The following is a 15,498-nucleotide window of genomic DNA, read 5'->3' on the forward strand; positions in this document are numbered from 1 at the left end:
AGGAAAGACTTTGTCGGCGCTCCTCTCCCTCCTCCGCTCCGGCTCCAGCACCCCTCAAGTCTCCAGGCAGTTTTGCTTGGGGCGGGGTAACAGCCCTCTTCTTTCTCCATCACCTCTCGCTGTGTCCCGTGCTCTTGGAAAATGGGAGTTTCACTGGCCAGTTGGTGGAGGTTATATTTACCTCTTCTGAGAACATGGGAGACCGCTGAGCTGGGGGGACGTGGGGGGAGGGGGAAGTACGGAAGTGTAACCTGTTCTCATTTCATAAAATTAGGAGAAACAGACTTGCTACCTTTTGAGCACATATTTTGTTTCCTTGAGGTGGGAGGAGTAATTGCTTTATTATGCCAGTTAAAGACTATTTGTGATTTTTAAAAAACAGTTTGTCAAGTTAGTCCCCTCTGCTTTTTTGTTTGGAAAATGTCCTACAAGCTTCAAGACGTGGTGTTCAAGTTATGTGTTTACAGTTTGGTAATAATGTACCTGACTCTTGGACTTTTTGTTTTTCAGAAGCGATGTTTGGCATTGTAGTCTGAGCATGAGTTGAATTCCACGCAGGTTACTGTATGAATAGACAGTAAAAGTGATATTATTGTCCTTTTGCTCATGGGGAACATAAAGGCCTCTTTGAGAAGGGTGTATGTGTGTCTGCTCCAGTGTCTTTGTTTTTGGTTGGTCTTATTTCTGCTGAATGACACTTGGCTCGTCTCAGCCTCCAACTTAGAATTTTGGTGTCGTGTATGAATATGTGGTTTCGTTTACCATGTACTCAAGATCTAGGTTCTGCGGTAAGTTCCATGAAAGCTGACCATTTGTATTTGTAAGAAAACTTGCCATAAAGTACTGGTTAACGTTTAGATTGACGTTACATTGTTCAAAGATCCAGCAGGGGTAAACTAAACAGTTTCCAATTTCTTAAGTATTTTGACGGTCATAGATGTTACTCCTAAAGTTTCCAGACGCTTGGCTTACAGGAGTAAGCTTGAAGTAATGAAATGTAATTCCCTGGTAAACACCCAGTGAGCCCATCGAAATGCGTTCTGTTCATAATAGCCTCCAATCACCATTATCCTCTGGAATCCAAGGTGTTGATAATGCTCATTACCTGTTCATGAATTCAGGATTCACCTGATTCAAATGAGAGTTCAACTTGTATTGGGACTTGTAAGCATTTGTCCTTTTATTGCCATTGAAGTAGCTAGTTTTGGAACTTAGCCATAACTCATTTAATTACACTAGTAATGGGAAGATATTACTAATTTAAAACTTTTTTGTGGCTGAACTCAGATCATGTCACCAGGATTGTCTTGGTATGCTTTTGTTAGTTTGGAAGCTAAATCACCACAGGCCCAAAAAGAATTTAGGCCATAAGAATTTTCTAGTTTTTCATTGTAAGTTTATTATACTTATAATTATTTCTTGATACAATTTTGGGGCTAATGTTTCTTAGTGTGTGTAACGCAGTCCATCTCTAGAGCACATGTTATATTGTCACTTCTGGGATTCGGGGTCAGACTTAAATGATGGAATATCTGAATTTTTTTTTAATATCTATTTTGTGTAAGAAAAAAATTTGTTCATTTAACCTACCTGACACCCACATAGAGGCCAAAAATAGCTCCAAAACTAGACAATATTTTGTTACTCCTGAAAATCTTTTAAAAAAGTGTTTGACTTCTGGCTTGTTTTCTTATTCGTAAGAGGACAGGATTTGATAAAGGTACATTCAGCTAAAATGTTTGATTTTAATGATTTTTCTTAGATGTGTGAGAAGTTGTAGACTGTGTAATCTACTAGATTTTTATAGACTCACAGCATCATGAAATTTTTACACCTGAAATATATCTTCAGAGATCATCTAATTGACTCCTCTTCCCTTTTACAGAAGAAGAAATTGAGGATCAAAGAGGTTTTGAGGTTCAAGTTTGCAAAATTATTAATTGCAGAACTGAAACTAATTTTTCCTGGTTTTACTATGTTCCCCAGTACTTGTGGTACATATAGTCTTAGCTCACATGAAATCTAATGAAGTGGTTGAAAATTGATTTGAAGTTAATTTATTCATTTAAACAGAGGGAAACCCAAGTGTTATTAATGAAAATGTTAAATAACAAAATTCAGATGAGTGGTTAGTGCTGTTAATTTACTATGTCTTTAATGTTTTTTTTATGTGTGGACTTTGAGATTTAAGATTATATTTTCAACAAATGTCAGAGTTTGTAAGTCTAGATTAATGTAGGCCTGTTCAAGGTTGTCTTCCTATTTCACATTGTTTTGCATATACGTAAGTAGATTAAGGGAGGGCCTTAATTAATTTTAATAATTATTTCTTAAATGCCTACTGTATGCCAGGCACTGTTCTGGGCACTGGGGATGTGGATACACACGCATAGACACACAAACACATATGTATATATATGTATAGACACACACACACATATATATATATATATTTTTTTTTTCCCCTTGAGATAAAAATCCCTGCCCTGATGAGGGTTGCATTTTTACTAGGGAGAGACAAATAATAAGCATAGTATATATATTTTTTCTTCCTTACTGTGTTAGAAAGTGTAAAGTGCTTTGGGAGAAAAGCAGTGTTGGATGGGGGGAATTGGGCGTGTTGGGGCACAGTAGAATTGGGGGTGCAAAACAATGTTTGCACCACTGATGAAGTTGATTTTGAGCTGACTGGGAGATGAAGGAGTAAGCCACCCAGAAATGTGGTCAGTGAGTTTGAGGAGCAGTGAGTCCAGTGTGGCTGGAGCATTGTGGTTGGGGGAGAGGGGCATGTTGGGCATTGGAGCAGATGAGTTGTGAGTGGTAAGGAGTGGAGACGGGCATGGGTGGACATTGGAAGGATGTTGTGTTTTTACTCCAAGAGAAATAGGAAGCCAGTGAAGGATTCTGAATGGTATGATAGACCTTGTTTCTACTGTCTCATAGTGTCCTGTTACAGATAATTACGTCCCAAGCAGTTTTTAAAGACAAGAAGAAATGCAGCTTCTGTGTGTCGTTTTGAATTCTGAGTAAGGTGACTGCCCAATATTTAATAAATAGTAGTTGAACATCAAGTTTACCTAGCCATGCTAGTTAATAAAAACAGCAGAGTACAATCTCTTTTGTAGATTGTTTTTGAGTATGTAGTAGTTGGCATGTCATGTAATGACTATGCAAAAAAACTGGGCCTTTGGGGAGAAGGAAGGACATTAGTGTTTATTGAGAACATACCCTCTCCTAGTCAAACAATTCACAGCTGTTTTTTATCTCCATTCCAATTTGTGAGATAGATATTGCTACCTCCTTGTATCATGTCTGAAAAAGGACGTTCAGCGTTTCTAAAGAGATGACCAAGGTAAAGAGTTAGTATGTGAGAGAGCAAGGGATTAGAATCCTGGTCTCTGGTTACACACTTCTTCTACCCCTCCTCTTTTTTTTTTTTTTTTTTTAAAACCCTGCAAGCAGCCTTTCCGTATGAGTGTGGAATTTTTGATTGATTTCACTCTGGTTTCTTCCTTATATTGAATAGTGACCTAGTTGTTTCCGTATCAAATCAGATGATCTGATGTAAACATTTAAGTAACTGAAAAATTAGAACTCTTTTGGTACATATGGTAAAAAAGTTGAAAGTAAAATTAACTCGTGGTGGTGGGACTTTTTTTTTTAAGTTTTAAAAGAGCTGAGCTTATTTGAGTCAAGTGGCTCTTTTGATTATGACTTCATAGGTTGAATAAAGCATAATGAAAATCTGTGAGAAAGCCCCCTTTTAAATTTGAGTGTATGTTGCTCAAGTTGTGATAGTATTAGCCATGACATTTGATGAAGAGAGATAGTTCCAAATAGGATTCAATTGCTTTGTGGACACAAACAAGCTCTTGAATAACCTGCTGACTATCTAGTTTACCTAGTCACTTTAGATGTATATCCCCACCTAAGAAAAAGCCAAAACAAAAGGGGAAAATGCCACTGAAGTGTCTTTCATCATTTTGTTGAATCCATTTTATATAATTCAGTTCAGTTCAGATAATTAGTACCCAGTAAAAGTGATTAGACTGCTTATTTGCATTGTAAAATTTTAAGAGAGATTTTACTTTAAACAGTTTTTTGCTAAAGAATTCTGTTTCAATCCACTTTTGAATCCCTTAACACTGAATAGCGTTCAGCAACAGAGTTTAAGTTGAAGTACATGGCCGATTCCTTTGTAATACTAAGATATTTGTATTTCAGCAAACAGAGCACTTATTTACTATTCAAGGATTTTAATATTTCTAGGTTTAGAAATTGAGTAGACACCAAATTTTAGAATTAGGAGATTTCATTTTTCAAGGATCATTTATTCTCTTTGTGAAACAAATATCCATGATGGTTGAATGCTAGTCATTATTATGACTTCTTTAACTGTGAGACTTTAAAAATCTCATTTAATTCTTTGTTGTTTTGTTTTCACCTTACTAATTTCTTTGTTAATATGAGATTTCATTAGAAAAGATGTTTGTGGAGAGAAAGATCAAATTTAAATTAGCTGCCTTGCCTGCTTGTTAGATGTTCAGGCTTTAAGTTTGAGATATGAGTTGAAATATGACTAACGGAGGTACTTTAAGGAGGTTATTTCTGTCCTATTATCAAAGGTAATCAGGAATAACTTTTTAATAGTCAGAGCAGTCTTCTCTAAACCAGAATCAAAACATTTATTAATTTACAGTGGTAAGCATCTTTTGAAAAATAATTCTGAGGATGCGAAGGAGAAAAATAAACTTTGACCAGTGGAACATTTTTTTAAAACCTTTGAGGAAAATCCTTTAAAAACTACAAAATCAGTCTGGATCTTACAAGTATACTTCTGAAATATTTTTTCAGGTGAATTACCATTATATAAAACATCATTAGGTACAGTGATTACATAGTATAGTACGTTATTCCACTTTTGACTTAGAGCTAGTGCAGCATCTCTCTAAGAGTTCATTTTAACTGTCATCCAAGTGCAGGAAGTATACAGATGAATGATGAGAGCCACAGGCCTTAAGTAACTGTTCTAAACTGCAGATTATAATTTATGTGAATACTGAGGCTTTGGGGTTTTGTTTTGCTTAATATTTGAAATTGTACACATTTGATTGTATTTTCTGGCTATAATCTGTACATGTTTTGTTTCTTCTCTGAGTTTCGAACTTTCTATTGGAAAAGGAAACCCTGACTTTCCCTAATTTTCGCCTTTCTATAGTTAAAGCTATAGATTGTGGCCACGTTTTTAAAAATAGACTATGACAGGACAGTAAACACATTTTTCTTAGAAATAGTCTATCCACCTCTTCTCCCCTATCCCTCTTCCCCAAAAAACCTAAAAGGAAGTTCTCCCCTTAAATTAGTCTTTTGGTTAGTAAGGGAATGCTTAATGTGCAATTTTTGGTCAGAATGAAAATTTTATACCTTTGAAACGAAAAAGGCCAGTTGATTAGTTATTTAACTTTCCATAAAAATAGGTGAAGAAATACTGCTCACAATCCCCTCTCCCCGCAGCGCACACAGTAATTGCTCAGTGGTTGCACTTTTGCCCTTTTTGTTTTCTCTCTCACTTGACGACAGTGTAAAATAAATGGAAAAACTGCATGTCTTGAAGCTAGGCACCAGGGTTTCGTTTCTGGTTCTGCTACGTTTTGGGTAAGTCTGTCTTTAGATAAAAGGAGCTCTGAGGTTTGATCTCCACATTGGTTAGAAAAAAAAAGAATCAATGATAGGCAGCTTGGACAATTGATTATTTAACAATTAAATATCTAGCACAGAGCTGGCACACAGTAGGAGCTCAAATGTTAGCTTTCAGTTTTCTGATTATGGTAGTTGTTATTCTTTATTACTATCTTACTTACACAAACTTATTTTTTTCTCTGGAGTGTATTCTTTGTGGACTTGTAAGGAGTCCTTACTATGTTCTGGTTACAGTTCTAAGAGTTTAACTCTAATCAGTTCAGATAACCTTCACACCCTGTTTACAAATGAAGAAACTGAAGCACATAGAGATTAAGTAATGATCCTAAAGTCACACAGCAATTAAGAGGCACAGGTGGGATTAAAATCCTGCCAGTCTGATTTGACAGTCTGCGTTCTTTACCTCTCTGTTGCAGGTAGAAGGGAAGAGAATTTCTAGTGACTCCTACCTAGATTCTTAGCCTGGCTTTCTGATAGAACTTTGCCCCTAGGTGAAAGTCTTCTCTGGGAATAGAAAGTAGCCTGGTTAGTTGAATTGATTTTTCTTGAACTTTTGATTTCAGACCTACAACCTGTGAGAAGGCCTTTTTATAGATGAGTGGTTTGGGATGTTGGTAACATTTGGCTATATCTGCTGGATACTATGTATCATATATAGAAAGTATGACTTTCTGGACTTAAACCAGCTCTTCTAAATTTCAGATGAAGTTAAATTGTTAATTATATGGTAAACACATGAGAACCACATCCAGAGCTTTTAATGAAAATTATGGATGATCATTACAGTGTTTGAATTTTTAAAACATTGTCTTTTGTGAGGTAAGACTCATCAAATCCTGAAATAACTAGAATTGAGTTAGAAAATTAATTCTTTTAAAAATATAAAGGCCTTGGTATCTGTTTTTCTGGAGTTTAGACTGAATTTGAAACTTAAAGGGTACGAGATTGAAATTTAAGGGTGAGATTCTATTCAGAATAATAGGAATAATAAAATCTTAATTTTTTGTTTTAAAAATGCCACCCGTTAAAATTATTTTTATTTTGAAATTGTTACCTAGAAAATAATTTTCCATGTTCAGTGTTTTTCTTGATGGAAGTACTTTTGTAACTTTATTATCATTTTTTGTTTTAAAGCTTTTTTTGAGTCCCTATTCTTCTATCGCAATAGACTGTCAAGTTCATTCACTTGGCTGTATACTTGGCTATGTCCAAAGTATTTGTCTTGATTTTTTCCCCCCCAGATAAACTGTTATTTTAAATGTAAATTCCAAAGTTCTTGAGTGGAAAAAAAATTGGAAACATCTGCTAAATTTAAGTATTAAACTATATACTGATAACCACATTTTTTTAAATTTTGGAAAGATGAGAAAGTAGATGCTTTTTACTGTTCAGATTATAGTATTTCTAACTTTAGTAATCTTTGATATAATTGTTATTAGCTTTCTATTACAAGACACAGTGTTTCTCTGTTTTTCTCCCTACCTCTCTTCCTTCCTGTCTCTTTCCCCTTTGTTTTGCTAGAATTAGAAATAATTAGGGTCAGTTCAGTTCAGTCGCTCAGTCGTGTCCAACTCTTTGCAACCCCATGGACTGCAGCATGCCAGGCTTCCCTGTCTGTCACCAACTCCCGGAGCCTACTCAAACTCATGTCCATCACGTTGGTGATGCTATACAACCATCTCATCCTCTGTTGTCCCCTTCTCCTCCTCTCTTCGATCTTTCCCAGCATCAGGGTCTTTTCCAGTGAGTTGGTTCTTTGCATCAGGTGGTCAAAGTATTGGAGTTTCAGCTTCAGCATCAGTCCGTCCAGTGAATATTCTGGACTGATTTCCTTTAGGATGGACTGGTTGGATCTCCTTGCAGTCCAAGGGACTCTCAAAAGTCTTCTCCAACACCACAGTTCAAAAGCATCAATTCTTTGGTGCTAAGTTTTCTTTATAGTCCAACTCTCACATCCATACATGACTACTGGAAAAACCATAGCTTTGACTAGACGGATATTAGACGGATATTAGTTGGTGAAGTAATGTCTCTGCTTTTTATATGCTGCCTAGGTTGGTCATAGCTTTTCTTCCAAGGAGCGTCTTTTAATTTCATGGCTGCAGTCACCCATCTGCAGTGATTTTGGAGCCCCAAAAATAAAGTCTGTCACTGTTTCCGTTGTTTCCCCATCTTTTTGCCATGAAGTGATGGGACCGGATGCCATAATAATTAGGGTATATTCTGTATTTTATACATTTTACGTACTTTGCCAGTATTGAATTTCCTTGAAAATTTGATAATCTCTAGATAGTTTTCACACTTGAGTCCTAAAGATTGTATTGCTTAATCTTGTTAAATGACCACCCTAGTTTGTTCCTTTTAAGTAAGTCTTAAATAGCATGTACTACATTTGAGTGCTGAATCATTGCAGTTGTCATATGTTTTTGCTCTTAGGAAGATACCCACTGGGTTTATAGTAGAAATAGAGACTCTCCATCTGTTTTTTCTTCCACCTCAGTTTTCTGTCCACTTTCTCATCCCTTATAAAATACTTCTTTGCTGTCTAAATACCCTTTTCCTCTTTCTCAAGTTGATAGAAATTTAAATCTTTGGTCTGTACCCTCAAAATCAGAACTGCTTGCCTGGTGCCCCCTTGTGGCCTGGGCAAAGGGGATGGGTGTGCTGTAGCTCTCCTAAATAGGCCTGGGGAAAGGGCGGATGTGTGTAGCCCACTCCAGCTTCCTCGAGGCAGCCTTTCCCTAGTAAGAGAGCAGGTGGTAAGATTTATTCTAGGCACAGAGAGCTGACAGAGGAAAGGTCAGAGTGCATTAAAAGTACAAAAAAAGGGAGGGTGCTCGTCAGACTTTGCACAATGGAATTGCTCATTACGACTTGGCCTAGCAGAAATTTGTACTGTCGGTTCTCAGTGAGGTATCACTCATTAGCCTCTGTGGTGTTGCAAATGGGTAGCTGCAGCCCTTTTTCTTAAAATATATTGCCCCATATACTGGAAATGTAAACCCATTAAAATAATTTCTGTTTGCATATACATGGACATTATTTATACTTTTATTTCAAGTAAGATATGAGATGGAGTTAATTCACTTATATAATTGTTATTAGTTTTTATGGATATGACTGTTTTTTATCTTTGTCCCCTCAATTTTCTAATATCTTGCTTTCTGACAGGAAGTCATTAGTACAGTGAACAACTTTTTGACTGGCAGAAGTGACTTAAGCTGTGTTTTTCCTTCCTCTCTTCAAAACTCATTCAAGCCTCAGGAAATACCATGGGATTTAATACTGTATGATACACCCCTGCCGCCCCCCAATAATGTTGATTGCTTTGCTGCCTCTTAACTTCTAGGAAAATGGAAATGTTTAATTAAAAAGTTATTTCCAGATTGTGGCCTGTAGTTGTTATCCTTCTAGGTTAATCTCCAGCACTTTGTGCAACATTATACAGTGGTCAGTGATGATCATAATGACCCTCAGGTACTTCCCTGTTCTTCAGAGGATTAAAACGTATGTCGTATACTACATCTCTTAGATACTGTATCACTTACATGTATTATATCTCTTAGAAAGGGTATATTCATGTTAAAAATAGCTTTCAGTAGCAAAAGTTGAAATCAGAGTGGTTTCCTTTCAGTTCAACAGTATATTAAGACAGGTATCTTCCTTGTCATTTAATTTCATTGTGGGTTTTTTGCAGTTGAATAACATCTTTAGATAGTTTTCAAGTTGGGACTCCTAGACATTTGAGAGATGTGTCAAATAAATGGGATATGAGTTATCTGGTGTCCAGAAGTGGTAGATTTATTTATGAAATAACAGGAGGCTAGTAAATTTATAGTTTCTCAATTTTAATGGAGAATGGAGGTTGAGATTTTAATGTGTAATCCTAAGCAATAACACATTTACAGAGAGAGAAGAATATGGCTGACAGATTAGACTCCAGGGTATTAAAGATGGGGTTGGTTTTCATATTTGATTTTTGCACAGCCTTATTTTTACTCTGTGAAAGGTGGAAATATTTATATCTTCATTAGTCTTTTTCCTGAAAACCTCAAAAGGTTTATAAATATGTACAGCAAGCAATGTGGTTTATAGAAAGATTAGTAAAACTCAGATTCATGAGATCTTTGTGTTCTTGACCCATTTCTACTAATAACCTGGGTGATTTTCTTTTAACAAATTCCTTAACATTTGGGGTCTGTTCTCTCATCTGTACAATCGGGATTGAGGTTTGTGATCTGTCTGTCTGGGCCAGATCAAAAATGCTTGGGTTCTCAGATGTGTTGCTTAAACCACAGGACACTGTATCTATTAATGTGTGTCCTACTCCATGCTTTTTTCTCTTCATTGGCAATAATAGCTCAGGAAGAACCCAAGTATTTTGCTGAGAGATGGTATTAGGACTTGCGAGAGGGAAGAGTAATAGCGGGGAGGCTGAAATTACAGAGGAGACAGCTTGCATGAGGAGACAAAGAATGTGGCCCTTGAAACTGGGAGAGAGTGGAGGGCCTAACTGCCCTACTTTATTTTGCTTAGGACTCAGGGCAGGTGAGAAATGAGTATGTGTCAACACAAGGCCAGTGAGAAGGTTATTACAGTAGAGTCTGGCTAGAGAGAATGTCTGCTAGGCTCAGGCCATGGGAAAGGTAATTTCTTTCATGGTGAAAGGAGGAGAATTCTATTAAAGATTACCTTGGTTGGGAGGATGCACGGTACTTGTTCATATTTCACTGTTTCTGGTTTGATTGAAAATATGAAGAAATTCTGTTGATAATTATCTTGGTTCCTGACCCTTGTAAGGAGAAATGTAGAGTACCTCATATTCTGTTGCTTGTCACATTTGGTAAAAATAGCAAGAAAACCGGGGTTGGGGGGTGAATAGGGTGGTTGGGGAGAATTGTACCCCATATCCTTTATAATGTGTTTTAGGACTGCAACAAATATTTGTTAATCTCATTGTTCCTCAGGGTCACTTGAATGTTCTGACTGGCTTAAGTAATATCATCTTCCCCACCACTCCTTAAGCATCCTTTGGAGCTTTGTGCTTGGTTAAGGTTTTGAGAGTTAGCTCTGCTTCCCTCCTAGAGCCTTTGTACATGCTCACAGGACCCACTTTTAGGAGAAATGCAGGGTGGGTGAATTTCTTTTGCCTCTGTCCTAGTTTCTTTTCCAAAATGACAGCGATTTTGTGTTTTAGATTTTTTAAAAATTTGCCTTATTAATAGATCAAAACATTAAGCTAAATGTTTTATTATTTTATGAGGCATGTGTATTGCTAAAAATGATTTAGTCAGCAGTATAGAAATACTTAGTCTTTTGTGACGTTACAGAGTTTCAGTTTATTTTCTGGTTTCAATAGAACAAGTTGAAATCATCGCAGAAGGATAAAGTTCGTCAGTTTATGATCTTCACACAATCTAGTGAAAAAACAGCAGTAAGTTGTCTGTCTCAAAATGACTGGAAGTTAGATGTTGCAACAGACAATTTTTTTCAAAATCCTGAACTTTATATACGAGAGAGTGTAAAAGGATCATTGGACAGGAAGAAGTTAGAACAACTATACAGTAGATACAAAGGTGAGTGTTTGTGACTTTAAATATTTTTGAACCAGGTTTTCCAGAGTTACATGCTTCTTGAGAGAAATCAAATAATACAGAGGACATTAATCGGGTAGATGTGTCTAACAGAGCTCTTTAGATCTTAGAATTAATTTAAGAAATCTGAAAAATTATTTCCCTCTTTTCACTAAAATTTCTTCTTAGTGTCTTTATTTCCTTCCCTTTTATTTGCCTCCTTTTTTCCTCCTCTGTTACCCAGTTTGAGAATGGGGACTGGGGGGACTAGGTTTTTTCCCTCATTTTCATAAAACTCAGCTAAGCCAATTTTAAGGAAACCTGCCTAATAATTTTAATAACTTTTAAATAATTATAAAGTAATATATACTTTTAAAAAGTTAAACAATACATAATAGATTTAATAAAGAAAAAGTCAATAGTTTCTATGTCTTTTACTTATTTATTCTCCTGAGAGAACCAATATTTAATAGCCTGGTGTTCAACTTTCTGTGTCTTTTATACAGAAATATATATATATATATAGAATTATTTCAAAGTTTTTCCAAAGGTGGGATTATATTAATATTTTATACATAGCTCTTGCCCCAAAGTCAAAAGATGTGCACGTTTTTTTTGACAAAGTTTATGAGTACTTCTTTCTCCTTGTATTTGTGTCTAAATTTTTGCTGTCTGAAAAGTAAATTTTGATAGTTGGGGATTTTCTTTAATTTGAATAGCAGATGTTTGTCTTGTGATTAGAATTGAATCACACAGTTTGGTTTTTCTGGTGTTATCTAAGAAGTGATTTCTATAGTGAAATTAAACTTTAAGGAGAAAAGAATTTCTGTATAGAATACTGTTTAGAGTTCCTTTGTAAAATGTGGATATGTTCAGTAAAAATCCTTTTTCCCCTGTATAGGAATGTCAGATTTTCTGGTTCTGTGTAAGTATGGGACTTTTTTCATATGAATAAATGAGACTTTTAAAAAACCAGGTCCTATCTAGTGCCTTTCCTGCTGTTTAAGAATGCTGTTTCAGGGGTAAAGTGGCTTTAAATATTACAGGGGAAAATAACAGTTAAAACTATTTCTTCATATTTTTGGTCTGTTGTGATCATTTTAAAATATGGAACAGAAAACATTCCGTTTCTCAGTTTTAGGAATAGCATAGAAAGTATGGCACTAATTTCATATTGTACTGGTGTTTTTAAAGATCCTCAAGATGAAAATAAAATTGGAATAGATGGTATACAGCAGTTCTGTGATGACCTGGCCCTCGATCCAGCCAGCATCAGTGTGTTGATCATCGCGTGGAAGTTCAGAGCAGCAACACAGTGCGAGTTCTCCAAACAGGAGTTCATGGATGGCATGACAGAATTAGGGTGCGTGTATAATCTTCATATGAAATTAGGTGCAGTGCTGTAAGAGTTACTGTGGAACTGATATCTCTGCCTCAGACATTGCTGTAAATAGAAATGGGCTAATATGCTAGTTCCTTCCCATGTCAAGTTATCTGTGTAGTTAGTACAACCTGTTCTGTTCTGTTTGCTTTATGCTTTTATCATTTGTTTCTAAGGGAGGTTCACTAGTATTAAAATTACTGTGCTTTAATATTTTATGTGGGTAAGTGAAGTGAGCAAGTTTTAAGTTATTTCCTAATGTGAGGTGGTGAACTCTGAATTTGTAAACAAGCTCCTAGAATTTAAAAATCTTGGAAGTTACTAATTACTTTTTGTTCTACACAAACCTTGACAACTGGTTAGCTAAATGTCTTGTTAATAAATAGATTGAAAAGTCATAGGTAGAGGTTTTACCTGTGGCCACTAGTTGTCTACATTTAATGAGGCTCTGAAAGTATTCAGTCTGTGATCAGTGACAGGCTGTCCTTAATGTTTTTAGTGAGTGCTTTTGAATAATAAAAGCTGAACGTTTGTTGAACATTCATTTCAGGAACTATGCTAAGTAAGTACTTCACCTACCACTTCACACCAGTTTTGTGATTGTAGTAGTGGTTATACCCGCATTTAAGAAATGAGGAAATAGAAGTAGAGAGAAACTAGAGAGTTAGGTAGTATTAAAGTATCAGAATGAAAAAAAAAAAAAAAAAGTATCAGAATGAATTCAGTCATTCTGATTCTTGAGAGCCTGAAGGACATTGTAATCAGTCAGGGTCCAGACCGGACACACAAACCATACCAGTGATTTGAACAGGGTAAATTTTAGAAATTGTTATATTGTGTAAATGGGGTAAAAGAAAATTCTAAGTATAACAAAGGTGGTAACTGTAAGAAGCTGTCACCACCCCTGGAGCTGAGGGAAGGAAACAAGGAACGAACTTGGAAGCTTAAGAGGATCCCCACAAGGCTAAGATTCTGACTCCAGAAGACGGTGCCTGGCTACTTCTGGAGCATGCTGCCTGCTTCTCGGAGAAGAAGCTAGCTCTAAGGGTCACTTGCTGAGAACCGTGCAAGTTGCACTGCTAGGACCTCCCAGTACACTGAAACCCTCGCTCTCTGCAGAAAAGACTGGGCTAAGAAAAATTCCTTCCTCCGCTTCCAGCCTTTCATCGCCCTCTATTGGTAGAACCTAGTGGTGAGCCAGCTGACAAGAAAAAAAATGAAGTCTCACAATTTGTAGTCCACTGCAAACAGTCACAAAGTAGGGCAAAGAAGGGTGAATTTAAAGCTAAGAAACAGTAAATTAATATCTGGTCTCGACACGGTTTTATAGCCAAAGCCAGCCTTATCCTGAACTTGCTGGAATTTTCTATACTAGGACCGGTTTGGAGTTTTCTATACTAGGACCGGTTTCACTGGAACTCTTTTTTTCCCTCATTCAAAAGTGAGTTCATGTAAAATGTAATGAACTTCCAAAGCAGAATTTTAATTTACAAACTAATAATCTGGGAGGTGTTACAAAGACCATGAAAGGAAAACAAAAGCAAAAATGATTTGAAGGAAAAAAAGTATAGTGATTGGTTTGTGGAATCTATAACAGATAGAAGATTTCTACCTTAAGGAAAGTAGGACTTGGTACTTGAATCCATTTAAGCTCCTTGGAAATTGAATGGTTTCAGATACAGAAAAAAGCTTAATACTGATTTGAGATAACTTCAGTTGGAGATGGTACTTTGAATATAATGAGAAGTTTTCAAGAGGAATGCCTGTTTCCTCACCTAGCCAAGAGACCGTACTTTCAATTTGTTTGGAAGCTAGACCTGTGGATTGTTTCCATGTAAGGAATACTGCTACAGTTTAAACTGATGATTCCAGAGCTGATTGCTATACATTCTCATCTGTTCATTACAGCTGACTTCTACCATTTGGGTGTATTGATTGTCCCATGAATACATAATTAAAAGTCATAGCCCATTTCTCTTAAAAATAGTGATTATTGCTAACCTTTAATCGCTCTAGAACTTTTCTTCTTCCAGCTAATCCCATACTTGTTTATATAATTTAAAAAGATATTTTAATGGATTTTTAAAAAGAGTTCTATGAAATAAACTGTTAGAGGAATAAATAAGTTTTTGATTTATAAAGAAAAAGCTTATCTTTTATAAACTTAATTTTGTATAGATGTGACAGCATAGAAAAACTAAAGGCCCAGATACCCAAGATGGAGCAAGAATTGAAAGAACCGGGACGATTTAAGGATTTCTACCAGTTTACTTTTAATTTTGCGAAGAATCCAGGACAAAAAGGTTTAGGTAAGAATTTTTAAAAATTATATTTGGTGTTTCAAATACATTCATCTACATTGACCATGTCACTTTTGTTTTGTAATTGAAAGTTCTGTTTTGAGCATAAAGTTATTATCAGCTACTGAAAAACAATGAGAAACAATGAACTTCTAGTTAATCAGAAAATACCCTGCCTATTCAATAATAGGGTTACTCTAGGTACTATATATGAACCACTGATTTTTTTTTAAGAACTACAATACAGGAAATATTAAAATTCCACTGACATAGGTATGTATGTTTGCTTGTTTATTTTTCAGAAGATACTGTAGGATCTTAGGATCATAAGTTTTTCACTGTGTATCTGTTGAAATAGCATTTTAAAATTTCTGAGTCTTAGAATGTGACTCTATTCTTTTTTGTAAATTTATTCTTTTTGATTTGAAGTATTTGGAAACTGTAAGAAAGAATAAAAAGGTGATTTTTATTTATCATCTTGTCCCAAAATAGCCACTGTTAACAGTTTAGATCAGTCAGTTTATACTGTAGAAATAACCACACA

The 15,498-nt window shown here is 35.8% G+C and overlaps 1 protein-coding gene across 4 annotated transcripts in view; it reads left to right on the plus strand.

Moving 5' to 3' along the window:
• The window catches only part of DCUN1D1 (defective in cullin neddylation 1 domain containing 1), a 35,210-nt gene that overhangs the window by 5,817 nt on the left and 13,895 nt on the right, over positions 1-15,498 (plus strand). For 3 of the 4 annotated variants that reach the window (XM_070791330.1, XM_070791336.1, XM_070791318.1), the window contains exons 2-4: positions 11,060-11,276; positions 12,468-12,636; positions 14,833-14,963. In XM_070791330.1, the coding sequence (XP_070647431.1) occupies positions 11,102-11,276; positions 12,468-12,636; positions 14,833-14,963 (475 nt within the window). In that variant the 5' untranslated portion in view covers positions 11,060-11,101. Of the gene's footprint in view, positions 1-233; positions 10,832-11,059; positions 11,277-12,467; positions 12,637-14,832; positions 14,964-15,498 lie in introns of those variants that run through there. The other variant, XM_019959145.2, reaches the window with a different exon arrangement.

Source organism: Bos indicus, chromosome 1 (assembly GCF_029378745.1).
Source record: "Bos indicus isolate NIAB-ARS_2022 breed Sahiwal x Tharparkar chromosome 1, NIAB-ARS_B.indTharparkar_mat_pri_1.0, whole genome shotgun sequence".
NCBI lineage: Eukaryota > Metazoa > Chordata > Mammalia > Artiodactyla > Bovidae > Bos > Bos indicus.